Genomic DNA, 27867 nt, shown 5'->3' with positions numbered 1-27867 from the left:
CCACCCCTCCCCCTGTGGTGCTTCTGCTGTCACCCAGATCACTTACCAGCCCTAAGAATGCTGTGACCTCCCAACTGATCTCCCTGTCTCTCTTCTGCCCCCATTGCAATCCATCCTCCCCACAGCTGCCAGTGTCTTATTATAAAATAGAATCATGATCATGACACTGTCCTGCGTAAAAGCCTTCAGTTGCTCAACATAGCTTCCATGATCAAATTCACCCTCCTTAGTGTGGCTTAGGAGGCCCTTGGCAACCTAACGCCTCCCGATCTCTGTAGCTACTAATATTCTTCTCCTTGACTTTTACCCTTTGCTACAGTTACACGTGACAACTGGTCCTCCAGCGGTGCCACGCTTCCTCTGTGCCTTTGCACCAACCGTCACCTTTGACTGGGATGTTGGCCCCACCCTGGGCCTCGCTAACTTGGATTCTTTCAAGGCTCAGCTCAGGTGACAGCTTCCTACTTCCCCGATCCCTCCAGTCTGGATTGTGTGCTCCACCCCTGTGTTCACCAAGCACCATCTGTCCGCAGCTCCCGTCACTTTTTGCAGGACACACACCTAACACATTGTTTCGGCTTAGCCTGTTTCTGTGCCTTCCCCTGACTTCTTAAGAGCAAGGCCTGACTCTTACTAGTCTCCGTGTCCCCAGCAGGGAGCACAGTGCCTGGCTCAGTAAATGTTGAGCCAATGAGGGACAAATGGTTTGCAAATGCCATTCTTGTCATACTTGACTGAATCTGCAGGAGTTATGAATTCATCTAAACTCTTCTGAGATAATTTGAAAATGCGATGTTGGGGGTGCCTGGCTGGCTCAGTTGGAGAGCATGCAACTCTTGAATTTGGGTCATGAGTTCAAGCCCCATATTGGGTGTAGAGCTTACTTAAAAATAATAATAATAAAAAGAAAATATAATTTTTATGTCCAAATCCTCAAATGAAAGGCAATTTGGCAGTGACTCTTTTTTCCCAGTTTCTGTAAACAACCAATTAAATCAGTCCACAAGTTTACACTCTGGAATCTGAATTGTTGGGATGGGTCATTGCCATATTTTCCTTTCAGGACAGAATGGGCCTCAAGGATTCATTTTTAACTTTTTCCATTATTTCCCTTCCTTGTTCTTCTCTTTCCCAGCTCCCTAGGGATCTGAGATTATAGGCTGACATTTTTAGCTTGACCCGATCAAGTTTGCCCATGATCTCTGGGGCCACAGATACACCCTAAAGAGGAGAGTAAGAATTTGACAGAATTTGTTCTGTATACAGCCAGCCAAGGCCAGCAGCTCCCATTATCTGAGTACTTCCCTGGAGTATCCGGAGAAGTTCAGCCTTTTGCCTCTAGGTCTAGAAAAAAAGTAATATGGCTTCTCTAGAGAACTTGCTATAAGCAGATTATCTCTTTGGATCACACACACATAGCAGGAGAGCTGTCTTGGGATTCATAGAGCCTATGCTTTTGGGAGGCCCAGTGTTCAGATATGTGAGTATGATGACCCAGGAGGTCTGATATACCAGTTCCATGGCCATGTAGACACAGACTTGCCCTGCTGAAGCCAGAACTGCGAGGCTGGGATTAGGTCCCCGTAGACAAACAATCAGCTTTTCTCAGTCAGGGTTCTGCAAGAGAATTAAGCCCTACAGAAAATTAATGGAGTGATTATTTCCTCAATTCTCCCAAAGATGCTAAATAGCAGGTCCCATTCTAGATATATAAGAAAGAAATTAATTCAGTACATACAATGGATGCCTTCAGGTGTTGAGGACTTAATTTTTCTCCTGGAATCCCAGTTGAGAAAGGATGACATTGAGCCATCTTGCTTCTACCAAGTTTCCCCAAGATGAATCATCTCAACTGATCCAACGGCATCTCTTGCGCTCGCCACTTAGTGATAACCTGTCTGTCTCTGGTCCTTCACTGCGCTGAAAAATATAATGTATTCAAAATCACCAAGAAGATGTTTAATAATGACCTCAGAGTGCTGAAGACTCCAGTGGTCAAGGAGATTTTTCCCTCCAGTCTGTAATCTTTGCCTTAAGGGCGGGAACAGGGGGCGGTACATAAGCATAGAGGTGTTATTTCTAGATGGACTTTCTTCAAAAAATAACTTATAATTATGGGTTTCCCCCACTATTGAAAAACAAGGCCTTCTTATGAAACCTGTTGCAAGCAGAAATGGCATAAAACAAAGAAACACTTACCACCAATTTATATGGAAAAATTTTTGAGCACTCCCAGACCCCCAAAATAACTTCTCTTAGGCTTTTCTGATACCTTAGGACACATCTTGCTAACAGATGCACAGAATAAATGGAGATAAAGCACAGATGCTCACAGACACGGTTCAAAGCTCTGGGGACTGGATGCTGCACAGATGCTCACAGACACAGTTCAAAGCTCCGGGGACTGGATGCTGAGTGTAGTTGGTGGGGGGAGTTTGGCGGAAGGCGCAGGGGGGTGTAGGGGGGTCCTCTAGCTGCTGCTCGGGGTACGTGCTGCCTCTGTGAGGGCTCCCTGCAAAACCAATGCTGAATGCCTCTTTTGTTTTTCCCCTTTTTTTGGAGAAGGGAAAATCTGCTTCAGATTTCTTTCAGTTAGCGAAAACAGGTAGTAATGCCGGCCCGTGAAAGCAAAGTGGCGCAACGCAAACTTTCGTAAAGGGAAGGATACCTGTATAATGTCATAAGGCTCGTTATAGACAATATACAAAACATAGGGAAAAAATAACCAACAATCCTGTTTCATTAGCTTAAGATAGTAGCCACTGGCAGTTTTTTGGGGTGTATGTGTCTGTGGGAACTTTTCCTTTTGTGGTTGAGGCCATTGTATACACTCACACATAAACACATAAATTGTGTTTCCTCCTTTTTTTCTTTTCTTATCGTAGTGGAGTCATTTTCCCATGTCACTGAAAATTCTTCCTAAACATCATTTTCAGTGGATGTTAGCATAGTGCATCATATGGCTGGGTTGAGCCATATGTCTATATTTGGACATTTACTTGGTTTCTAATAAATATATTTTCCAAGGGCCCAAACAGATCCCCAGAGCACAGGCTCCTTCCCTTGGCCCTTGGCACCCATCCGCAGAGAGGTGGAGCCAGCCAAACAGGATGATAAATAGAACCGTTAGCACACTGTCCCCCAGCTGAGACTCACAGCCAGCTGGGGGCAACAAAACTCCGAAAGGAGAGGAAAGACCCCCTGGACGCTGGAAGGGAAGGGACCGATGGTCACTCCCGGGACACAGTCCACAGCCCAGGTGAACGTGAGGTCACACACGCTGTTTTCTAGAGGATCAAGTTCCTGATGGGATATCTGCCAAACGGGCCAAACCTCGGCCTCCTCATCACTGTGGCTCCCAGGAATAGATCCGTTCATGTGCACCGTGTGCCTGGCTTCCTTTTGTCTTGGGAGGAAGGAATTGTTAGCACTTAAAAAGAGAATCAAGGCTTCAGCCTTGGAAAATTCCAGATGTAGGGAGGCTGTCAAGTTTAGTTAGTCCCTCCTCCTGCTTCCAGGGGGCACTGCCCCAAAGCCAGTCTAAAGTACTGTAGCCAAAACATAATACCTGGTCATGAGGCAGTCGTTTTTCCTTCCCAAGACAAATCGAAGAGTCTCTTACACCCAGTAGCCTGTAAGTAGGCACTCAGCTGCTCCCATCTACACCATCTCACTTGATCCCGCCATCAGCCTCCCTTGAAGCAGGCTCTAACCTGCCTGACAGATGAAGAAACTAAGACTTAAAGAGTTTTCCCCGCTGCTGACCGAGGAAGGTCTTGAACGCTTTCTTCTTCTTTTTTTTTTTTTTAAATATTTTATTTATTTACTTGACAGAGAGAGACACAGCAAGAGAGGGAACACAAGGAGGGGGAGTGGGAGAGGGAGAAGCATGCTTCCCGGTGAGCAAGGAGCCTGATGCGGGGCTCGATCCCAGGACGCTGGGATCATGACCTGAGCCGAAGGCAGACGCTTAACGACTGAGCCACCCAGGTGCCCCTTGAATGCTTTCTTCTAACTTTAGGTTGCAACAAACTGCGTAACTTAGAAAAAAACAATCTGTCTCTTGGGCTTTCCCTTTGGACCTCCACTTAAATGGGAGATGCGATTGTTCAGTCAGCATTGATGAGACATCCCCTGTGTGCCCATTTCCAGGATGGGTTCAGTCCTGGTGGCCTTCTTGGCTGCAGCTTTCTTGTCACTGTGTGGCATCCTGCAAACACTGTCAGCCAAGGTGGGCACTGGCCTCCCTGCCCTCAGAGAGACCCCCGGGAAGGCGGTCAGGAAACACTCCTGGCTGTTCTGGGGTGAATCCTTCTCCCATCCTGAAGGACCCTTGTGCTCTGGCTCCCTTCACCCTTCTCCCTAATGTAGAACCTCTCTTGAGGTTCTTCTCCCCAAGCCCAGCTGTGGAAGAGGCTGTGGTCTTTCCAGCTTGCCTCTTCTTAATGACACTGGAGCCAATCACACAAACCCTTTATTATTTAGAGGTTTTTTAAATTGTTCATCATACATGCAAATACAAAGAGGAAAATACAACTGGCCCAAATGGGAAGTGACCATCATTCTAGATCTGAACTGTCCAATATGGTACCACTTGCTACACGTGGCTATCAAGGACTTGAAATGGGACCGGTCCGAATTGGGTTGTGCTGTAAGTGTGAAATGCACATCAGATTTTAGAGTTAGCAAGAAAGAAAGAATGTAAAATCTTATTAATAATTTTATATTGGTCATGTATTGAAAAGATACTTTGTATGTCTTCAAAACATTAAAGTTAGTTTCACTTGTTTCTTTTTACTTTAGAACATTTAAAATTGCATATATAACTCACATTATATTTCCACTGGATAGTGCTGGTCTACAATGTAGCGTTTCCAACTGCGGCCTCTGACATAGGTCTTTGGGGGCTTTTTTGTTTTTATACTTTCAGTTTTTTATTTAATCGTTATCTTTTAGAAAGTAAAGCAAGAGAAGATAAGCATAGTATATAAAATAAGATTTTTAGTATAACCCTTCTGTCATTGTGCAATTAAGACTAAAATCTCCCTTCATTATCTTTAAATTATTTTTATTAAGATACAATTCACAAGCCACAAAATTCACCCTTTTAATGTGTGAAATTCAGGGGCTCCTGGCTGGCTCAGCATGTGACTCTTGATCCCAGCATTGTGAGTTCGAGCCCCACATTGGGTGTAGAGATTACTTAAAAATAAAATCTTAGGGGCACCTGGCTGGCTCAGTCAGTGGAGCATCTGACTCTTGGTTTCAGCTCAAGTCATGATCTCATGTCATGGGTTGTGAGATCGAGCCCCACGTTGGGCCCGCACTCAGGGGGAGGTCTGCTTGAGATTCTCTCTCTCCCCCCCTCTGTCGCCCCCCCCCCCGCACTCACTCTCTCTAAAATATATAAATAAATCTTTAAAAAAATAGTAAAATAAAATCTTAAAAAATAATAACAATAAAGTGTGCAATTCAGTAGCTTTTTTAGTATATTCACTAATTTGTACAATCAACACCACTACCTAATTCCAAAACATTTTCATCACCCCAAAGGGAAACCCCGTACCCATTAGCAATGACTCCCCAGTTCCTCTCCCCCTTTCCCAGGCTCTACAACCATGAATCTACTTTCTGTCTGTATGGTTTTGCTTATTCTGGGTGTTTCATTGATATGGAGTCACACAATATGTGGTCTTTGGGGTCTGGCTTCTTTCACATGATATCTTTCAAGGTTCATCCGTGTTGTAGTGTTCTTTCTTATGGCCGAATAACATTCCTTCATAGAGACCACATTTTGGTGATCCACTCAGCATTTGATGGATATTTGGGTTGTTTCCACTTTTGGCTATTATGAATAATGTTGCCATGAATATTCGTGTATAAGTTTTGCGTAGACCTATGTTTACAATTCTCTTGGGTATACACATAGGCATGAATTTGCTGGGTCATATGAAAACTCTATATTTATTTATGTTTTTAAGATTTTGTTTATTTATTCATGAGAGAGGGAGAGAGAGGGGGAGAGAGAGAGAGAAAGAGAGAGAGAGAGAGAGAAGCAGAGGGAGAAGCAGGCTCCCAAGGAGCAGGGAGCCTGATGCGGGACTCGATCCCAGGACCCCGGGATCATGACCTGAGCCGAAGGCAGACGCTTAACCACCTGAGCCACCCAGGCGCCCCTGAAAACTCTATATTTAACTTTTTGAGGAACTGCCAAACTGTTTTTCAATGTTGCTACACCATTTTGCATTCCCACCAGGAACATATGAGAGTTCCATTTTCTCCATATCTTCCCTGACATATTATTGTCTGTCTTTTTTATTATAGCCAGCCTAGTTGGTGTGAAGTGTCTCTCAGATGGTTTGCTAACCTCAAAGAATATGGGTTTTATTTTATTAAATAATGTGGCAGTCTCCATGCTTCTATTCTCTAAATCCCTCTTCTCTTCTTGATGGTTTTCGTTGTTACTTACACACCCACAACTCCCAAATCCACAGCTCAAGCCCAGATCTCTTGCCTGAGCCAAAGATGCTTATTAATGCCAACTTGTTAGGCATTTAAGTTTTGTCATGGCCAAAACAATTCATCATCTCAATTCCCATCCTCACCGTCCATAGTCCTTGCTACGGCTATAAGCATCACCATCTATCTGGTCGACCAGACTGGGCATCTTGACAGTCATCTTCCACTCTTTTTGTTATTCCCCGCTTCACTGAATCAGGTTAACTGGACCCCGAGAAGTATCTGGAGAATTCATCTCCTCTTCTTTGTGCTCACTGCTCAGCCGTGGTCCAGGACCTCATCACTTCTTGCCTGGACTTTTGTGATTGCTCCTACCTGGTCTCTTTCCCTCCAGTTCCTCCCAGCCTCGACTCCATTCTCCAAATAGCTGCCAAGGCTATCTTTCTAAACCACAAATCTGATGGTCACGTCTCTGGTTAAAGAATCTCTATGCTCCTCCGTCGCCCACTGGGTGAAGCCCACATCCTGTAGCGTGATGTGTGAAGTCTGTCATGGTCTGGCTCAGGGTACAGTTCTGGTCTCCTGTCTCACCCCCACTTCCTCAGCCCCCCTCCCGTTACAAAGAACTTTCCAACCATCCCTGGATGTATTGTGCTCCAATAATCACATGTTTTGCCTGTCTTGTTCCCTCTGCTAGGAAAGTCCTTCCCTTGTCTCCTGTGCCCAAGTGACCTCCCCTGAAGCTTTACTCCCACCTCCTCCAGGCTCTCCCTCCCACTGTGTATTTACTGGGTCCTGGACTGTGTCGAAGCCACTTGACATCCCTGATGGAATGGATTGGCACCCTTATTTGCTGCCTCTCTTCTCCCTACATCTTGATTTCCCTTTCTTTCCCCCCAGTGGAATGACCAGCCCCAGCTCCCAGTTCTCCTGGAGCTTAAAGATTCAGCTTAATGCTCAGGCTGTTCCCTAACTCTGATGGACTCCCCAGTGTGCTTCCTCTCTCAGCCAACAAGGGTGATCCCCCTGTCTGTGGCCTTGGCACACAGAGAACCTGTGCCTCCTCAGGCCTCAGCTGCTGGAAGGGAGCTGCATTTGGGGGTTGTAATGACCTGTATCACAAAAGGAGGAAGTTTCCAGAACAACTAGCAAGTGTCTGAAACCTGGGAAATTGTGGCTCAAGGTGTATCATTTTACTAGGGTAAAAACCCCCCGGAAAAGTCAGCAGTGAGTGGAGGTAGCATTGAAGCCGACAGTCCCCTCTCCCTTCCATAGTCCTGTCCCCTCCAGAGACTTTAGGAGACTCCGGAGAAGGCCTCTCATAATAGCTTAGGGGCCAGAATGGACAGATGTGGACTGGAAGGTGGGATGTGAGTGGTGGCTCCCTAGAGGTTTCTGTCAGGGTGCCAGAGAGCTCTGTCCTCCATGCTGCCCTGTCCAGTGGGCATAGAGATCTAGAAGGCACACCTACCATATCTGCAAATTATCTGAACCTGAGAGAGACTGAACTTTTAAGCAGCAGAACCAAGATAACCCAGAAAGTTCTAGTCAGATCAGAATGATGTGGGCTCAGACTAACAAATGAACACCTTTAGCCTGGAGAAGGCCGGCCTCAGGGAGAAGAAGCCATAAGTCTCAAATATGTACCGAGTACTCATATAGAGGAGAAGGGGCAGCCTTGTTTTGTAGGACCCCAGGGATATAACCGGAACCAGGAGGGATTTCTAAGTCAGCTTTTTTTTTTTAAAGATTTTATTTATTTATTTATTTGAGAGAGAGAGAGAATGAGAGATAGAGAGCACGAGAGGGAAGAGGGTCAGAGGGAGCCTGATGCGGGACTCAATCCCAGGACTCCAGGATCATGACCTGAGCCGAAGGCAGTCGCTTAACCAACTGAGCCGCCCAGGCGCCCTCTAAGTCAGCTTTAAAAAAGAAGAAGTCTTGGCTTCTTCTGAAGCCAAGAACTGAGCTCCCTGTTAGGGGAAGTATGCAAGTACAACCTGTTTGGAAGGGACACTGTAGGTAGGATTGAAATATTTTCTTTTCATTCCAGCAAATCTTTATTATGTGCAACGCACTCTGCTAGGCCAGGTGCTGGGGACAGAAATAAAGGTCTGGTCCTGGTCCTCAAGTTGCTCATCATGTAGTCCAGGAACAGGCGAGTAAACTGTGACAAGTTCAGGGATAGCGGGCAGCTCAACCAGCACAGGGCCGGCGGGGGTTGCGGGGGTGGTTCTAACCCAGGGCCTGGAGGAGGGCCAGTGAGGAGGCCCTTGTTCTGAGTGTTGACGGGCCATTAAGAGAAATTACTAGTCTTTGTTTTTTAGGTAAGAGAATGGTATTCCAACCGAATTAAAGCGATTTTACAACTCCTACCTTTTCTGTAGGCTCTTTCTTCCTGCTCACATTGTAGAGGCCCCTGGCCAGTCTGCTGGACTTTGGAATAAATGTCTCTGCACCCTGCAAAAAAAAAAAAAAAAAGAGAATGGTATTCCAGCTTTTTAAAAATTTTCTGTCTTTTGAAGATACATACTGAAATATTTATGAATGAAATGACATACCTGGGATTTGCCTCCAAGTCATGTGAGGATGGGAGGAATGTGGGTAGGCATATAGATGAAGCGAGATTGGCCCGATGTCAGTAACTGTGGAAGGCCGGCCATGGGCACCTTGAGGCTCATTATGCTGGTCCCTCTCGTTTTGTGTACAATTGAAGTTTCCCATAGTAAGAAGTGAAAAAGGAGGAGGAAGAGAAGAAGAACAGGAAGGGTTCGCCAGGCAGAGAAGACGAGCGGGCATTCTGGGTGGCAAGAACTGCGCTCACAGGCGGAGCGAGCTAGAGCGGCACACTTGCTCTTCCTCATGACCCCGGTGCGGGCCCGGTGCACACAGCATGCTGAGGCAGGCACGGGCGGATCACGAAGGAGGCCTTGCGTGCCAAGTTAAGAAGTCTGGACTTCCTCCTGAAAGCCTGGGAGCCACTGATCAGATTTCCATGTCAGAAAGCTCTCTCTGGCTACAGCGTGCAGATGTCTTGAAGAGAGGAGTAAGACGGGAGGCAGGGACCCCAGCTGGGAGGCAAGAGATGATGGTGACCCCAGCACGGCAGTGGCAGACGGACGGGGAGGGCTCATCAGAGACTTACTAGGAAGGTGGGATGGAGGAAATGTGGTGTGGGAGCAGGAAGAATCAAGGCCGACGTCCTGGGGTGGGGGGGTCTGGGGAATCGGGGTGCCTTTCCTGAACACAGTGAAAGCAGGAAGGCAGGGACCTGCTCTACCCCTGACATCCTCTGCTTCTGTGTTTCTATTAGGCCCAGGACTGGCTACACAATTTTCAGGACCTGCTATAAAATTAAAACATAGGGCTCCTTGTTCGATAATTATTAAGACTTTCAAGATGGTGACAGACGAGCTTAAACAGAGCATGCTCATGAAACCAGCCCTGATGAGACCACTGTAGCCTGTGGCCGGGTACGAGCCAGGGCTGCAGCTCTTGGCCCCAGGAGGCAAGGGGACAGCATGTTCCTCCTGCTACCCCCTGGGACCTAAGTGAGACCCAGCACTCTGGGACAAATAGCTTACATTTAAGTAGCTCTTTACAATGTTTTCCAAACTCGCTGGGGTTTTTGTCTATGCTGGGATGAAGTAAAGAAGCAGAAAGTAGGCATTTCAGAGAGCTGAGCACGAAAGGGACTTGTTTGTTTCTACAAAGAGATTTCCTGGCTTCTCCAAAAATGGGGTTTGCTACAAGCTTCCCAGTATGAGTCACCAGACCAGTTGGCAAAACACGTAGGTCTGCAGAGAGCACTGGAGCCTGATCCTTCATTATAGAGAAGATCCATAATAAGACTCCGAAAAGAAACCCGAACAGTGCTGCCTATGAAGGTCTGGCCAGCACAAGCCATAAAGCGACACCTTCACCTTGAACCCTGCCCCCCACTCCGCCCATCTTTCCCCACTAGCAGTAAAATGCAGACGCCCTCGGCGGGAGAAATAAGGGTCTTGGTGAAAAGTAGACACTCTTTGCCCTCCCTTGCTTGCTGGTGCCTCTTGGTGGCTCTTCTTGGGCTCCTTGGAGGGGACCAAGAACCACAGAGCCACCCCTCACCGTCCCATCTTCTTCTCCTATTTACTATCCCTTTCACAAGACATCCTTACCCTTAAAGACTCAGAGCAGTCAAGGAGCACTATACCCTCTGGCAGAGTCTGGTGAGACATTCAGTGCAAGAGCCCAACCACCCAAGTTTGCACATCCCTCTCTTTTCCAGAATATTCCTTCCCTCCCAATCACTTATAAGGGCAATGCAGAAACTGCAATGGATGGCATTTGCTCCCCATGTGAAGCCTGGTCTTGAGGTGGACTGCGTCAGAAGATGTCATTTCCCAGGTTCCTAAATGCACTGTCTTTTTCTTAGCCACCACTCAACCCCACCAGAGATCATCCTGGGAGGTAAAAATGAACTGTGTTTATGTTTACACTGGGGTTGGAGGCGGTGCCTGACGCTCTTCTGGCATTTCTGCTAGGCATAATATTTACCACCAGGCTAACTTCGAAATCGCTGGAACAGAACCAGGCAAGGGTCAGGCTCCATGGCAGGTCCTGGCACAGCCCAGCTGGGCCTCACGATGGGGAATCACCACTCAGCTCTCTGTCCTTTCCCATCTCTTCCATGCTTTCCTCCTGCCACTGGCCTGAGGGGTCTTGGTTTGTCTTTCTTTCTTTCTTTCTTTCTTTTTTTTTTGCTACGAAACTGAATTATTTAAAGACAATTTTCTTTTTTTTAATATATAAAACGACTTTTGGGTTTTTTTTTATCATAAATGTAATTCAGACATTAGATACCTGTTTCAAAAACAGATTACTATCTCACATCACACTCCAAAATAAAATACAGATGAATTAAAGATCTAAGCTAACACCTCTCCAGGTCAAGAATTGGGGTAAGGATTTACCAGGAGAAATGAGGGAGGACGAGCTCTCCAAGCAGTGAGAACATGACGGCACAGGCCTAGGAGCTGGCTCGGTGCCAGAGCCAAGAGCAGGGAGCAGGGCTGAGTGGCAGCGCGGGCAGGAAGGTGGTGACAGGGCGGTCAGCGGCCAAGTGAGGACGGGCCAGTGGGTCTAGACTTGATCCCAGGGGCGCTGGAGAACCACTGGAAGGTTTCGGGCAGCATAGTCGCTGTGCTGGTGTGAAGACCGTCCTGGAAGAGGTCAGCAAAGCCGACAGGAAGGGGTCTGCAGTAACCCCAGGGAGAAGTGACAGCCGCCTGGACGCATCAGTGAGGTCAGAGGAGGGACTGAGCGGAGCGATGGGAAGGAGGTAGCATCATCTGAGGGTCGGAGATAAGGGGATAGACTGTCTTTTATCCAATGTGTTTATTTCGCAGCCTTCCCCCCCGCCCCCCCAGCCCCTTGGGATTGGGAAGAAGAGATGCATGGGGACAGAGGGGTCCACATTGCCTCTCCCCACGTACTCCTCCCATCTTCTTCCTAGCAGGATTTCTGATTTGAGGCACCACATACTTGGAGGAGCCATTCACCAAGACAGGGAATGGAGCAGGAATGGGCATGGCGGTGGGGAGCCAAGGGGAGCTCAGTTTTTGAGACCTGTGGGGACACACCCACCAGGATGTTTGATTGACAGTTGGATACAAGGGTCTGAACGTCTGCCTATGGTGTCCAGCCCAGGAATACAGCTTCAGGAGATATCAGAACACAGAACACAGCTCGTGCCCTCAGAGTAGATGGGGTCACCCAGGGAGAGGGCCTAAACGTGAAAGCAAAGGAGGCTTCAAAGAAGACCTTGAAAGCACCCACATTCAAGAGGCATGAGATTCCCAAGCAATTAGGCAAGATGAAGAATACAAGATATAAATCTGATTTAGCAATAAGGGGGTCAGTAATGATCTGGATGAAACTCATTTCCATGGAATGTTGAGGCTGAGGCGAGATTGTGTTGGATCCAGGAATGAGTAGGGATTTTACAAGAATTCTTTGGGGGAAGTTTGGGTATAAAAGGCTATGGGGCGCCTGGGTGGCTCAGTCGGTTAAGCGTCTGCCTTTGACTCAGGTCATGATCTCGGGGTCCTGGGATCGAGCCCTGTGTCGGGCTCCCTGCTCAGCAGAGAGTCTGCTTCTCCTTCCCCCTTTGCCCCTCCCCACCCCCACTTGTGCTTGCTCTCTTGCTCTCTCTCTCAAATAAATAAATAAAATCTTTAAAAAAAAAAAAAAGGCTATCAACAAGGGGCAGCACCCAGAGGGACTGTGGGGTCGAGACATGGATTTGATTGACCTGGGAGAGATGTGGGCATGTGAGGGCCATGGAAGAGAGTGTGGGAGCCAGAACCCATGGCAGGGTGAACCTGGGACAGGAAGAGGTGCTTCATCCTTCCCGGGGCCGGGAGGAGAGGAGATGAACATGGCGGAGAGATGGTAGGAGGGATGGTGGGAAGTTGGAGAATTCCCACTGGTTGATTTCTGTTGATTCCAGGGAAGTAAGTAGGGGAGATAGGCTGCTGAGAATGGGATGGAGTGGGATGAGAGCGAGGGAAGGAATCAGAGCTTCAAACAGATGCTGTGGGAGAACCGAGAAAGAGCTGTAACTCAGGGAAGCTAGACCATGACAGCTAACTTTTACTGCAAGCTTCCAGTGAATTCGGCACTGCTGCAAATGCCTCCCACGTAGCACTTCACTGAAGGCCCGGAACCTTGTGAAGGGATATCATCCCCACACTGCATAAAAGTAAAGACTAGAACCTTGGCGTTCTAACTCTAGAGCTAGGGCTCAGCATTGATGTCACCCAGGAGGCAAGGCTGCGGGAGTGGAGGGCAGCGGTCCCACTCAGGGGGGTGGGCCGCTTGCCCCACGGGGCCCAGCAGCCTGTGAGGGGGTGTGGCATGGGCGAGGAGTCAGTCAAGTTCAGGGTTGGGGCTTTGGCTGGTGGTAGTGATCCCCGTGCAGGATACTTGCAAAAATGTGGTTAACACGCAGGATAGGATAGGAGGTGAAGCAGCCGAGGCGGGGGGAACAGAGAAGTCAGAATTTGGGTCATGTTCCCGCAATGCCACTTCCATGTAGAAACCCCAGAGAACTGAAAGCCGCAGCTGCGGACCGAACAGATGTTTTCACACTCATATTCATAGCAGCTGGGACTTGAACAGATGTTTGCACACTCATATTCACAGCAGCATTATGCATAATAGCAGAAAAGTTGGGAGCAATTCAAGTGCCTCTCCATGGATGAATAAACAAAATGTGGTATAGAGATATAATGGAATACTATTTAGCCTTGAAAAGGAAGGAAATTCTGAATTTAAACTTTCTGTGGTGATCCCCGCCCCCCTTAGTAGGTAACATTTAGCAGGTGTGAAGTCTCACTCTTGCTCAGCAGCAAGGTCAGCGGTGGGCTGGTTGAGAACGGAGTTATTAGGGGGACCCTAGCCTTGTCCTGAAAGATCATGTTTCCAGTAGCGGCCCAGAGAGGTCACTAAAAAAACTAGCTAATGGATGACAATTCTGAGGGCGAGCTTCTTAGCCTAAAGCTAGCAAGTCTCTGGTTTCGTAAAACAAACTTGACCTCTCCTCGGCTGCCCCGTCCTTTGGGATGAAGTGGTGAAGATGAAGAAGAAACTGGCTGTCACTGCCCTCCGCTCCCACCCCTAGCCTCCCACCTCTGGCCCCCCTGGGGCTGGGCTCCTCCTTGTTTACTGCATTCCTTTAAGGAACGTCACTGGTGGGCAGGCTCTGGGGCTGGCCTGGCTGGCCTAGCTGCCTCTCGGCTCCTACCTCCTTCCCCTCCAGCTCTGGACATCCTCAGGGCTGTAGGCCAAGGCAGCCGCCGACCCAACAGGCCTTCTGGGTGTGGACTCTAGGAAGTGTAACACACACAGGGGTGCGCCCTACGGTCAAACCTGGTATTGGGCCGGCCTGATCCGGACCCAGTGCGGAGGGAAGGGACAGGGAGCCAGGAGAGCCACCAGCAGAGGGCACAAACTGAGCAGAGGGCACAGGTAGCCCTGGGGCCTGACCCAGAACCTGTCTCAGGCCTGGCCCCCTAGGGAGACGGTGTGACTAGTCTCGAAATGCTCTGCGGCTGGCCCTGCTGAATGGCAGGTCCCTGGGTTGTCTTTCCAGAAGTGGGGTGGAATCACATGCATTCAGTCTCCCGGTAACCCCAGCCCCTTGTCATACCCCTGACTGCCCGCCCTGGGCCTTGGAACATGGCCCCTGCTCAAGGAGGGCCTCTCCCCGCCCCCCACCACAGTACTGGGACGTAGGGTTGGGGATATGTAACAAATCTGGACCAGACTGAGAAGGCGGACATTCGGCGCTCTCCAACCTATGGCCAGACTGGACGCTGAGGCTGCCAGCATATCGGACTTGGAATCTGTCTCTGCCAGTGTGAGCGGTGGGAGTGCCCCCCTTCACCTCTAACATAGACCTCAATGTCGTTTGTATTCACCACTCACTTATTTGTGCTCAGCTCCTTATTCTACAAGCTTTCTAGAGCCTCGTCATTCCAAAACTAATATCTGGCTTCATTTGGTGGCCATCATTCCCTCATCCGTTCATTCATTCAACAGCTATCAAGCCTCCACGGTGGGTGCCTGGGTGGCTCAGTTGGTTAAGCGACTGCTTTCGGCTCAGGTCATGATCCTGGAGTCCCGGGATCGAGTCCCGCATCAGGCTCCCTGCTCAGCAGGGAGTTTGCTTCTCCCTCTGACCCTCTTCCCTCTCGTGCTCGCTCTCTCTCATTCTCTCTCTCTCAAATAAATAAAATAAAATAAATATATTAAAAAAAAAAAAAGCCTCCACGGTGCACCAGGCACCGTGCTATCTGCAGGGGATCCAGTGAGTAGAAGCCATACTTCCTGGCCACCGTCCCATAGGAGAGATGGACAAAGGGACAGAGTGATAGCAGCCAAGATTGGGAGTTGTGGGGGAGGGCCCCGGGCAGGGGTTGGGGGGCCCGGGGTGGCTTCCCAAAGCAGACCACGTGTGATGCTTCATTGTTTCAGAGGTTAGTCGGCTGAGAATGGGGTGCCGAACCGCTGTAAAGGATCAGAGTTGTAAGCTGGGGCCTGGGAACCAGGGCAGGGCAGGTGAGGCTGCAGACGGGAGCCTCTTCCTCGGCTCGCGGTCGCGGGGCTCCTTCCCCGCTCCTCAAACTCCTCCTCCTCCTTCAGGGGCAGCTCAGGTGTCTCCCCCTCCTTATGGAACCTTCCTCAGTGGGATGGCCTGGCTCTGTGCTCCACATGCATTTCCTTGCCATGAGGACTTGCTCGGGCCTAGTGTTGGCCTCAGTCGGCAAAGCCACATGGCCCCTCACCTCGGCAGCCAGCTCTCCTCTGCAGCCCTCCTCCCCGGCTTCTGGTCGTTGCCCCCATCCACGTACCCTTTGGATTTCTTCTTCCAAGCCTGACGGTTTCCCCGTCCCAGCACCTTGATTTTTATTCTCATGAGGCTGTCTTCCCCTTAATCCTGCCTTAGCAAGAGCCATGGGCCCTTCCCTCCCAGCTGGCCCCTCCTTCTAGCCTGGCCATGAAATCCAAGGGAAGGCCAGGTGCCTCTCCCAGCTCTCCAGAGATTCCTGCCCAGGTACCTCTGCGTCCCCAGAGCTGAGCCCAGCACCCGGCAGAGTTGTCACTCCTCAGACGTGCGTCTGACAGAATGATCAGATGGCCAGGTGGCTAACATCAGGTCTGTGTCATATGCTTTGCCAGGAGCACCCGGCAGGAGCCTGGCATTCATTCATTCCTTAGTGTCTGATGGTGGGGAGTGTAACATGGGAGTTAAGGGCATGATCTTTTTAGAACCCAAGAGATCCGAGCTTGAACTCCAGTGACTTGTTTAAGAATGGTACCATCTGCAAAATGGAGAACATATTACCACTGACCCCCAGAGGCCCTAACTGCCCCTGAGCAACACCGTCCAAAAGTGGGTGAATTTTCCGTGGCTTATTTCTAAGATGCTATCATAATGTGACGGTCACTGAGACCACGATAAAAAGCCTGTTGGAACAGTGGGATAGGAAGACCTTCTGATTATGAGGGTTCCGGCTTCCACCGGCCAGCAGCCCGAGGGCCCCCACCCCTGCCAGCCATCCCCCAAGCTTCCTCCCCGGGAGGCTGGAACCTCTCCGAGCCGTGCCCTCCTCTGGTGGCCGTGCAGAGGACTGAATTAGACAGGTGACTTAGGTAAAGCACTTAGCACAGCGTCTCCCACCTTGTGAGCGCTAAATAAATGGCGGCCGTGGATATTGGGATTGACGGTCTTATTTCAGTGCTGGGCGGCCGGGGGTGAAGGGCTATCTGCACCAGGCATTTGGGTAACAGAATGGCTTGGCATGCAGCCCACTCACGCACGACAGTGGAATATAGAGGTAAAAAGTTCAGCCTCTAGAACCTGAGTCCTTGCTTCCTCACGTAATAGCGGTGTAATCTTGGGCTTCCGTTTCTTCTTCCATGAACCAGGGATCAGGGCAGTAACTAGCCTGCAGAGCCAGCGCAGGGCTGCGGGGGTTCCTAAGTCCATGCGGAGCAATAGCACATCGATGAGCCCTCATTAATTTAGCGATGGTTTTGCTGGAGAGGAGAGGTATTAGAAAGCTGTTGTGGACTGAGGATTTGGGGCAGAGGATTGAACTTGACTTCTCCAGTGGACTGGCAGCCAGGGGTGGGGAACATGCCCTTTAGAAGTATGGGGTTCAAAACCATGAAACGAGCTCCTTCGGTGTTGGAGTGTAGTTTCTTCACGGGGTAAAGGGACAGCCCGAGTTTGCCTTGCCCTTCCCCAGCAAGCTTGGTGCCATTCCCAGACCTTCGGCCCAACCAGCTGTGAACATCCCGCCAAGTGGTCTGGAGCCTGCCCACCACCCCGAGAGTTGATTCACACGCCCCCAGCAGGCTGGTCCTGGAGAGCCCAGGCAAGCCAGAGAGAGACCAAGCAGGGTGGGGACAGGGTAGCAAGGGGCATCTGGGATGTCTGCAGGGAACAGCTTTTCTTAGCTCTGTGACTGCATGAGCCTTGGCTTCTCAGCTCAGAGCTTACCAGGTGCACACATTCCCCCAGGGAGGTGCCCTGGATGACCCCTCTGGAGCCCTGGTCAGGTTTTTGGAGGCTCTTTTTGGCCCACATTCTTTTGGGGGACAAGGGGGCACAAGCCTCCAACACTGCTTGCCATGTTGATTAGGTGTGGATTAGCTCTCGCACCATCAACCCACAGGACTTCAGGCTGGGGAGCAGAAGAGGGCTGAGACATCTGCTGGTCCCTGGCATTGAGTGGCCCTACCAGGGTCACCTGGAAGGGTTCTCTCCAAGCCTGACACCTGCCCGTTTCTGATGTTCTCCAAGCAGAATATTTGGGGCTGGTGTACTTTGCCCTCATCCCAACAAGCATTTACAGAGGCGCCTGTGATGTGCAGGCCCCCATGCTGGCCATTGTCATCCTCCCTCCCGCCTTGCTCAGGGGCTGAGGGCTCCAGACATGCAGTCATCAGAGTCCCAGAAGGCATGGTGAGAAGACAGTTTTGCAGCCCTTACACCAGATGATACAGTCCCACCCCAAAATTAGGAATTTCATTTTGAGCCCCTGTTTCTTAGGGGATTTTTGTGGGTTTGTTTTTTTTTTAAAGATTTTATTTATTCATTTGAGACACAGAGATACAGAGAGAGAGAGGCTGAGCAGCGGGAGAGGCAGAGGGAGAGGGAGAAGCAGGCTCCCTGCTGGGCAAGGAGCCCAATGCGGGGCTCCACCCGAGGGCCCTGGGATCATGACCTGAGCCAAAGGCAGACGCTTAACCATCTGAGCCACCCAGGCGCCCCTCTTAGAGGACTTTTGTTTTAAAGATTTTATTTATTTGTCAGAGAGAAAGCACAAGCCGGGGGAGTGGCAGGCAGAGGGAGTGGCAGGCTCCCAGGACTTGATCCAATGACGCCGGGATCACGACCTGAGCCAAAGGCAGCTGGTGAACCAACTGAGCCACTCAGATGTCCCCATATACTCCAGTTATGGGCAGGAACTGAGTGTACACATGGGTCTTTGTGTATAAGCCCTTGAACACTCCAAAAATTTTGTTTCCAGAGATGTGAACCCAAGGGGGTGATGTTAAAGCCATACTCTGCCCCCATTCCCTATTGCCTTCCTCCTTCTTGAGCCCATCCTGTGGCGTTCCCAGTTTCCTCACAGGCTCTTGAGCAGCTACAAGGGATGAATAGAAGGGGACTCCTCAGAACTCATCCTGCAGGGGCCAGTGGAGACAATGTTTCCCTACCCTGGGGGCTTTGAAATAGGGGAAGCAGACCCGGAATGATCCGAAAAGGGCCAGGGCTGGGATAACCAAAAAAGGGGGTTTCTGGGAGATGCCAAGACCTTGTCCCTGAGCCACCACCAGTACAGGAGTCAGGGAACATCAGTCTGGGAATGGCTGAGAAAGGGGCTGCTGGGCCTTTTTAGGGAGCCCGCAGTCTCTGGCCAGCCTGAAGGGATGCCGTCAGCTGAAGCAGTAACTCTCAGCCAGCGGGCTCCCCTGCCTCCCACTGGCTGCCCCATGCACGTTGATGTCAGCTTGTCACCCTGCCTGCCGTGCCTCCTAAACTGTGAGGGCGGGACTGCCTTATGTAGCGCCCTGTCCCCAGGATGGTGGTGATCCCTCCCTCCTGATGGAGGAATGAGTCAGGTCACAGGAGGTGTTTGGAGGGGCTGGCTCTCAAGAAGCCCCAGGCCCACATAGGCCCCAGCACTTGTGGTCCCTGTGGGGGCGGTGACACCCGCTCCCATCCCACTCCACCCCTGCCTCTGTCCCCATGGGATTGGGGGGAGCAGTGGGGGAGAGCTCGCCAAGCGACCTGGTCCCTTCCCAGCTTCTAGCTCTCCAGGTGGCTTTCCAGGGTTTGAGATGTGGTCATTTCATTTTTCACAGAGAAGTACAAAATGCAGTTCCATTGACCACTGGGTAAGTGCTTGATCTGAGCCTTCCAAATAATACTAAGATACTCAGCAAGGGGGCTGGGGGCCTCGGGCAGGAGCGGACGAGCCCTCCTGCCTGCCGTGGGCTTAAGTGCTTCTCACAGGGAGGCCTGGGCTTCCCGGCAGCTTATCTCCGGTTCAAGCCCTTCTCGGTACCAGGACCTTTGCGGAAGTCTCCTTACAACCACTGGCAACCGAATGACGAGCTCCGAATGGGTCAGTTCCGTCCTGCATATGAGAGGACAGGTTCAGAGGTGGTCTGTAACCCGCCCAAGATCACACAGCTGGTCGAGGGCAGAGTTGGGATTTGCACACAGGCCAGGTGTCTGCAGAGCCACTGAATCCCCCTGCCACCATAGGGGGGACGCCTTCCGAACAATCCCAGCTGTCCTGGCAGCTCTGGAGGGAACCTTTGGCTTTCTAGGGGCAACATCAGTTGTTTCAGGATCTGAAGCTCTACTGCGTAATGTACAGAATTGTCAAATCACTATGTGTGCATCTGAAATTAATGTAACATCGTGTGTCCACTAGACTTCAATTAAAAAAAAAGAAAGAAAGAAAGATCAGGGAAGCCTGGTTGGCTTAGTCGGTAGAGCATGTGACTCTTGACCTTGGGGTCATGAGTTCAAGCCCCACATTGGGCATAGAGCCTATTAAAGAAAAAAAAAATCTGAAGCTCTGTTTCATGAGCTGGCCTGAGCCCCAGTGGAGGACTCTTGCCCCGCAGACCACCAAGGGAAACAGGCCTTGCTGTCCCTCCCCAGGACTGCCTGCTCCAGGAATGACACTTCCCCCGAAAGGCAGTTGGCCCTCCTGAAACCTCTTGTCAGGACAATCTAGAATCTTTCTTCTTGGTGGAAAACAATAAAAGAGTTGGCATTCCATGCAGAATGAAGCAGGAGGCTGCAGGGAGGGAAGCTTCTTGGTCCGCACAAGCCCCCGGCTCTGCTACTTGCCCTTACCTTGACACCAGCCTTGTAAGGGGGCCGTTCTCCCAGGGGACCTCTGGCACACTCTCCAGCCTGCCGCCAGCTTGTCCCCGTCCTCTCCTTGCAGACAGATGACCCTGGCGGCTGTGGTGCCTGAGACCAGGTCTCCAGGTGGCTGGAGTGAGTGGGGCCAGGGCCCCAGAGCCCTGCGGGGCCAGCTTCATGGGAGAAACAGGGGAACACGATCTTGTGCCCTGAGGCACGCGGAGGGCTGGTGGGGAACACTGGTGCAGGACCAGGGAGGAGACACGGTGGGGGGTTGGAGCACTGAAGGGACTGGGAGATGCCACAGATTTCCCTGATGCTTTCCTATGAAATATAACCCGATCCACGAGAAACAAGAGGCAGGCTGTAGTCCAGAGCCAAGTTAAAATGCCAGCGTCTAAGAAGCTCAGACCCTGAGGCCTCTGTGCCATCAGGAGTTCAGCTCAGGCCTGGGACAGAGTCTACTGAAAGCAGAGTTGCAGACCCCAGAGTCCCTGCTCCGAGCCTGGAGCTTGAGCTGACATGCTGTCGCCGCTTCTAGACAGAAGGTCTGAGGGCTGTGTCTCACCAGGCAGCCCCCAGGGGGACGCAGCAAAAGACTGGCCTGGAGGGGCACCTGGGTGGCTCAGTCGTTAAGCGTCTGCCTTCAGCTCAGGTCGTGATCCCAGGGTCCGGGGATCGAGCCCCGCATCGGGCTCCCTGCTCAGAGGGAAGCCTGCTTCCCCCTCTCCCACTCCCCCTGCTTGTGTTCCCTCTCTCGCTGTCTCGCTCTCTGTCAAATAAATAAAATCTTAAAAAAAAAAAAAAAAAAAAAGACTGGCCTGGAGCCATCTGAATTGACATCACCTCAGTCTTTCTCTGGGAATGGAGCAAAGGTGCCTGGATTCATGGCAGTGGGGTCCCATGTGAGGGGTACAGCCACTGCCAGTCACCCCTGCCCTCCTAGGCCAGGGGCTGGGGTGAACTCGACAGACACAGACCTTCCAAGTCCTGTTGAAGAAGCTTTCCCCAGGGTCTTGGTGCTGTCCCTTGGGGAGGTCTGCAGACTCTCCCCCTTGCATGGGCCTCAGGCAGGATCATTCTGCAGGTGATGCGCCATAGGAAGGAAAGAGAGGGCCTCGGTGGTGGTCTGCATGAGCTCATAGGTACCAGTGGGCTGTGGGCTGAGCGCTGAGCACAGCACACACAGGGGGGTTGGCCTTCCCTCGGCAAGTTCTCATTTTCTAGGGACTTCCGGGTAGACACTTCTTTTCCTCTCCCCCTTTGGCAATGAAGGTGGCAAAATGTTCTCTTCTCTGGTCAATCAGACAAGACTCCTAGAGGAAGAAGTATCTGAAGGCCCAAGGTAAGGAAAAAGATGCCGTGTCAAACCTGTCAAAGGCATTTAACTGGGATCCTAACCCAAGTGGCAGACAGAGCAACACCATGAGGCCACAGGTCTGGAGCAGATAGGGGAAGGGAACTGCTTCTCACCTCTGAGTCTGATTGCTAGGTCCCTGCAAAGTCTCACAGGTTGTTAGAGGTTTTCAGAGGTCATCCCCTCCATTCCCCTGCCTCTAGGAAGGATTCCCAAATCACCCCTTGGCCTTCCCCTAACCCTAAAGCTTTCCCCAAAGGGTAAAACAATTATTGCTGCTTTAATCTCTCATCTAGAAGCCTGTGGACCTTTGCTCTATGGAAGTTCTCTGTTATATCTAACCTAAACCTCTCTTGCTATAAGTGATGAATGGTGGAGTGAGGCCGAGAGACAGGAAGACAAGCAAAAATAACCTCTGGAGGTCGCCAGGATGCACCACCAGTTCTAGAAGCAAAAGAAGTTGGCTTGGACTCCCTTTCAGATAAGCAAGAAGGAGGCAGCTCTGCTATGTGCTGAGGAGCTCGCTCACCAGAAATCTCAGCCCTGGGAGGACGCTGGGCTCCTTCTCCTTTTAAGGCAACATCTGAGCTCTCCGGGCTGCAGGAGCTGCAACAAGCCCCAGCCCCACTCCTTCCTGGCTATTTGGAGGAAACCCATGATTAATCAGCTTTCCCCCCCTCCCCCGCCCCGCATGTTTTTCATTAGGTTCTTTTTAAAGGGCTGGAACACCTCCTCAAGAACAGACACATGACAGATCCAAGCCAACTAGGACCCCAGTGTAGGGGGAGTACCCTAAGAGGGAGTGGGGAGTAGTCCTGGATGAAGACCAAGGGGGCAGGTCGGAATCTAGGGTGTCAGGGCAGAGAGAGGGTTAAAATGTTGGAAAAGGAGTCCTGATGGGAGAGCAGGGGAAGGTTCTGAATGGGAGCCCTGGTCGGAAAGCGGGATGGGTTTGACTGGGAGAGGAGGCCGCTGCGGAGCAAGGTCCTGCGGGCAGCAGGGGCAGCTTGGCACACCTGGAGGTTCTGCCGGGCAGGTGGAGAGGAGTGCCTTGCCCCTAATGGGCAAGGCTGGAGAAGATTACATTGACTTGGCAGCTGCTGGTGAGCCGGTCAGAACTGAAACCCAGTTTTTCCTGAACTTGCTGGTTAATCTCTCTCTGGCTTCCCAATTTCCCTCTAAGTGAGGCCTGTGTCCGGCGTGGGAACTGCGCAGAGGGCAGCTGGGCACTGCACGGTGGGCGCTGAGAAATCCCCAAGGGCGTGCATTTGGAAGGGGATGGCAGGAGTCCCTGCCTTGGGGGCCTGACCTCTGGAGCTTGGGCAGGACTCGCTGGAGAGGCTATGGCACCCAGTTCTCACCTCCATGCTCCTGAAGTGGATGAAATTTGAAAAGAAACCACTCTGAGCTGGGGTGGGCTGGAATTTCCTGGCTGAGCTGGGGGCAGATGTTAGGAGTGTCCTAGAGGGGCTGACCCATTGGACCTCCTTGTTCACCTTCTGTTTGCATACTCCAAGCCTCCCCTTCCTTTCAAATCAAGGTACAGTAAAGTCACCGTCACTGCAAGGGTGATCTGAAGGGTCAAATCCAGTTCTCTGGGAGTCAGAGAAAGTGTGAGAGGGCATCCTCTGACCCTTGCTCCACCACCGAAGCCCCAGAGGGTGCCTCCCGTGCACTGCCCCCATGGGGCAGGAGGAGAGAAGGGGCACATTCCTCGGCCCTCCCTCACCAGGCCCTGTGTCCCTTGGCTGCCTGTTGTGATTCTAGCAGAGGAGCCAAGGACTTTTGCTGCTAAATAAACCCTGGGGCTGGTCCCCAATGGCATGTGTTTGTGGTGCAGGTACAAACTGTTTCCATAGGACCAACCAGCTCTCCATTCCGTCCCGGCAGGGTGGGGGTGAGGAAGCTGGGAGGGCCGGGGTGCCTCCCACACCCCAACCAGACACTCTTGAAAGAAAGAAAACCTTTCTAATAATCAGGCCATAGTCTCTTCCTTTTAAAAACAAAACAAAACAAAACAAAACAAAACAAAACAAAACAAAAAAACCTTGAGGAAGGACATTCCTTGAGGTCCCAGTTGCTCCAGGGTATCTATCATAGTTGGACAGTTTAATATCTAATCTTAGGCAATCCTGAGGCTTCTTTGGCTCTTCTGAAGGGGGTAGGAAGCAAGCACTCTCAAAATAAGGCTCAGACTTTCTGCAACTTCGTGGAAGAAGACACAGGGCCCCACGGAAGTACAGGACGGTCCACGTTGCGCATAAAATTCAAGTCTTTAATGCAACTCAGCTGACTCCCTTCCAGGCCCCCTCACAATTTCTCAGTGTCCGTGTGGTCCACGCAGAGTCCACAGAATCCTAGATCCAGAATCTGGCAGAGTCTTCCTGAGGTCAGCTCACTCAGTGGACTCTAGGGCTCCTTACAGAAAGGTGCTGGTCCTCAACAAAGTTTTTACTAAAAAAATAAGGACAATACTATGGGCTCTTCGAAAAGCTACCCATATCTGATGTAAAGGTATGGGCTTTATTCTGTTAATGTCTACCTTTATTGTAAGCTCCTTCTTGTTTCAATGAGAGAATGATGGTAGATCAAACTTATAAATATCTTTAATCGGTAAAATAAAATGTTAGCAGCCCTCTGTTGGTTCCTCCAACTTTTTTATTCCTTTGAAAAGGTATTAGCTGTAAAATTCCAGCATCTGAGGACCATTGACCTACCTCACCTTTGGAAGCAGAGCCAGCGGTAGGGTGAGGCATGTGAGGCACTCGCCTAGCCCAGAGAATGCAAGGGGGCACCCAAAAGCTCAGTAATCTGATATTTTTAAAAACTGAACTTAATGCCAAAAAAAAAAATCCATGACAACCAAAAATTCAAAATTTTAAATAAAGACAGAAGCAGTATAAGTGATTTTTCCTCTTGCCTCGGGTTCCAACGTGGCTCAGCAAGGCACCACTTGGAGTCATTCCTGCTAACTCACCCATGACGGAAAAGGGCAGCTCTAGGTCTGAGAACCCCCCGGGGAAGGACCTGCCACAAGCCCCTCAGGTGTTCATCTGGGCCCCTCACGACCCTGAGGTTTTCTTGAGTCTGACGTCAGCCTGTTCTCTGCAGCTCGAATTCCAGATCCCCGTAGGGTGTTCTCAATGGACATTGCCCTTTGGAGGTTCCAGGGCAGTTATATAAACGCTCCCCACACTTGTCCCCATACTCACTCCTCTCCCTCTGTAGCCAGCTCTTCATGTTTATTTTTCTTTTCTAAATTCTTAGGAAAGCAAGCAAGTGGAGACCAACACAGATGCCAAGAACGGAGAGGAAAGGGGCAGAGATGCCAGCAAAAAACCCCTGGGCCCCAGACGGGACTCAGACCTGGGGAAGGAGCCAAAGAGGGGTGGTTTAAAGAAAAGCTTCTCAAGAGACAAAGATGAAGCTGATGGCAAAAGTGGAGCAAAGCCCAAGGAGGAGAAGCTCATCAGGGGCATTGACAAGGGCCGGGTCCGGGCTGCCGTGGACAAGAAGGAGGCAGGGAAGGATGGAAAAGGAGAGGAGAAGGCAGCAGCCCCACGGAAGGAGGACGAGAAGAGAGGCAGTGACAGGAGCGCAGGGCCGAGCAGAGACAAGGACAAGAAGAGAGAAGAGAAGGAGATAAACAACAGAGAGGATGACGGGAAGGGAAAAGGGGAGAGTAGGAACGCAGACACCAAGAAAGGGGGTGAGCGGACGAAAAGAGGAAGTGGGAACACAGACACAAAAAGGGAGGAAGAGCAAGTGAAAAAAGATGAGTCCGTAAGTGAAAAGGAGCCCAACGAAGAGAACAAGACCCAAGCGTGGGAGAAACCAGCCCCGGCTTGCCCCACCAAGCCCTCTGAAGGGCCTGCCAAGGCGGAGGAGGAAGCGGCTCCCAGCATATTTGATGAGCCCCTGGAGAGAGTGAAGAACAATGACCCAGAGATGACCGAGGTGAACGTCAACAACTCAGACTGTATCACAAATGAGATCCTGGTCCGGTTCACCGAAGCTCTGGAGTTCAACACGGTGGTCAAGGTGTTTGCCCTGGCCAACACACGCGCTGATGACCACGTGGCCTTCGCCATCGCCATCATGCTCAAGGCCAACAAGACCATCACCAGCCTGAACCTGGACTCTAACCACATCACGGGCAAAGGCATCCTGGCCATCTTCCGGGCCCTCCTCCAGAACAACACGCTGACGGAACTCCGCTTCCACAACCAGCGGCACATCTGCGGCGGCAAGACCGAGATGGAGATCGCCAAGCTGCTCAAGGAGAACACTACCCTGCTGAAGCTGGGCTACCATTTCGAGCTGGCTGGGCCCCGGATGACGGTCACCAACCTGCTCAGCCGCAACATGGACAAACAGCGACAAAAGCGGCTCCAGGAGCAACGGCAGGCCCAGGAGGCTGGCGGTGAGAAGAAGGATCTGCTGGAGGTGCCCAAGTTCGGGGCCCTGGCCAAGGGCTCCCCAAAACCCTCCCCCCAGCCATCTCCAAAGGCCTCGCCCAAGAACTCGCCCAAGAAAGGGGGCGCTCCAGCTGCTCCGCCCCCACCCCCGCCTCCCTTGGCCCCGCCCCTAATCATGGAGAACCTGAAGAACTCATTGTCACCAGCCACCCAGAGGAAGATGGGAGACAAAGGCCTCCCCGTCCAGGAGAAGAACTCCCGCGACCAGCTACTGGCCGCCATTCGCTCCAGCAACCTCAAGCAGCTCAAGAAGTTAAGTAGTCGCGGGCCTGGGCCAGCAGGGCTGGAGGAGAGGGGAGCCTGCCTGGGGAACGGGGGCAGAGCGGGCCCTGTCAGGCTGCAGGCCGTGGACAGACTGCAGCGCCCGTGTGGCACCTCCGGCCATCGCAGCCATCCCCCTGCCTCTGGGCAGGCCGCACCGGTGTCCGTTAGAGGGGGACTCTCTCCTTCCTGTAAGGAGCTTCCTTTAGCCTCTCACTCCATGCCCGTAACTTCACCACCCTGCAGGTAAACCAGGGTCTCCCAGAAATGGAGAAACAGTCTCTGTCTAGTAGTTCTGCCTCTGGTCCTGCCATTAAGTCTTCTCTCCCCTCTTCCCAGAGCAAAAATGATCTCCCTTTTATGAATTCTCTCTGAGGACCAGCCAAGTCCTACTGATCAGTGTATCCCAAAGGTCTTTGGGAGATTCAGCCCTCGGGAGGGTCTCCCCTGTGACTAATCAGTGCCCCAGACACATGAGCCATCCCTAGAGACCCTGCTCCTCAAAGTTTCCCCTCCCTCCACCTCAGGCAACAGAGGCCATGGTCATCGGCCCGTCGGACTGGATGGCGGCAGCAAACCCTAGCCCCACAACATCATCTGGGGCTAGACACCGCGACATAAAGGACAACCTCAGTTGTAATGCTAGTGGTCATTTGATGACATCCAGTTTTTACAGACAAGGAAAAATGCTTCATCTGTGTCCACAGCTCATTTATTCATTCCACAGACATCTATGGGGGGTCTGGTTTCCAGAAGGAAGGGAGGCCAGACGAATTCCAGAGGCTCCTTTGCTGAGCTCCTCTCTCTAAACTGTCTCTGCTTTGCCCTTACAGGTCGAGGTGCCCAAACTGCTTCAGTAGGACCAGACTGCCAGGGGGCACCATCTGCCAATGCCAAGGCTGCCCCAGCCTCGCCTCCCAGGGCCGCACAGACCCCGCCCACCCCACCCCTGGCTGACCTGCTGTGGATGACCCTCCTCTGCCATGGGAGAACATGAGGCTTGGCCACACTCAAGGAAGGATGCCTTCTCTCTTCTCACTTTCCTTTTCTTGTCTCTGAGGCTCTCCAAAAATTTCTTTTATACCTGGAGCTGAGGTTTCTGGACAAGAAGAGTCCTTTTAGCGTATCCCTGAGAAGAATGCCATGCCTGGGGCCCAAGTAACTGGCAAGTTTCAAAAGGCCTGTGATCCAGGGACGATGTCCCCCCAGGACCACATGACCAGCCCAGCCCCACTGCCCTCCAGGGCCAGGATTCAGGCCTCTGAGGAGCCCTTGGGGCAAAGCTGCTGGGCCCGTGGCCCTGTGTGTGGGACAATGGTAGAAGATTGAGAAGCGCATGCGGGCCCAAGGGCAGAAGGAGGCAGGGC

The 27867-nt window shown here is 51.4% G+C and overlaps 1 protein-coding gene across 1 annotated transcript in view; it reads left to right on the top strand.

Moving 5' to 3' along the window:
- Positions 1–27497, top strand: part of LMOD1 (leiomodin 1) — a 39757-nt gene extending 12260 nt beyond the window's left edge. Inside the window, exons 2-4 of the mRNA XM_025855065.2 lie at positions 25029–26666; positions 27028–27136; positions 27334–27497. Of these exons, the coding sequence (XP_025710850.1) occupies positions 25029–26666; positions 27028–27136; positions 27334–27497 (1911 nt within the window). The remainder of the gene's footprint in view (positions 1–25028; positions 26667–27027; positions 27137–27333) is intronic.
- The last annotated feature ends 370 nt before the right edge of the window (positions 27498–27867 follow it).

Source organism: Callorhinus ursinus, unplaced genomic scaffold (assembly GCF_003265705.2).
Source record: "Callorhinus ursinus isolate GAN/ISIS: 27379988/994484 unplaced genomic scaffold, GSC_fseal_2.0 scaffold57, whole genome shotgun sequence".
NCBI classification, from domain to species: domain Eukaryota; kingdom Metazoa; phylum Chordata; class Mammalia; order Carnivora; family Otariidae; genus Callorhinus; species Callorhinus ursinus.
Note: the sequence above shows the minus strand (reverse complement) of the source record. Positions and strands in the feature narration are given on the sequence as shown.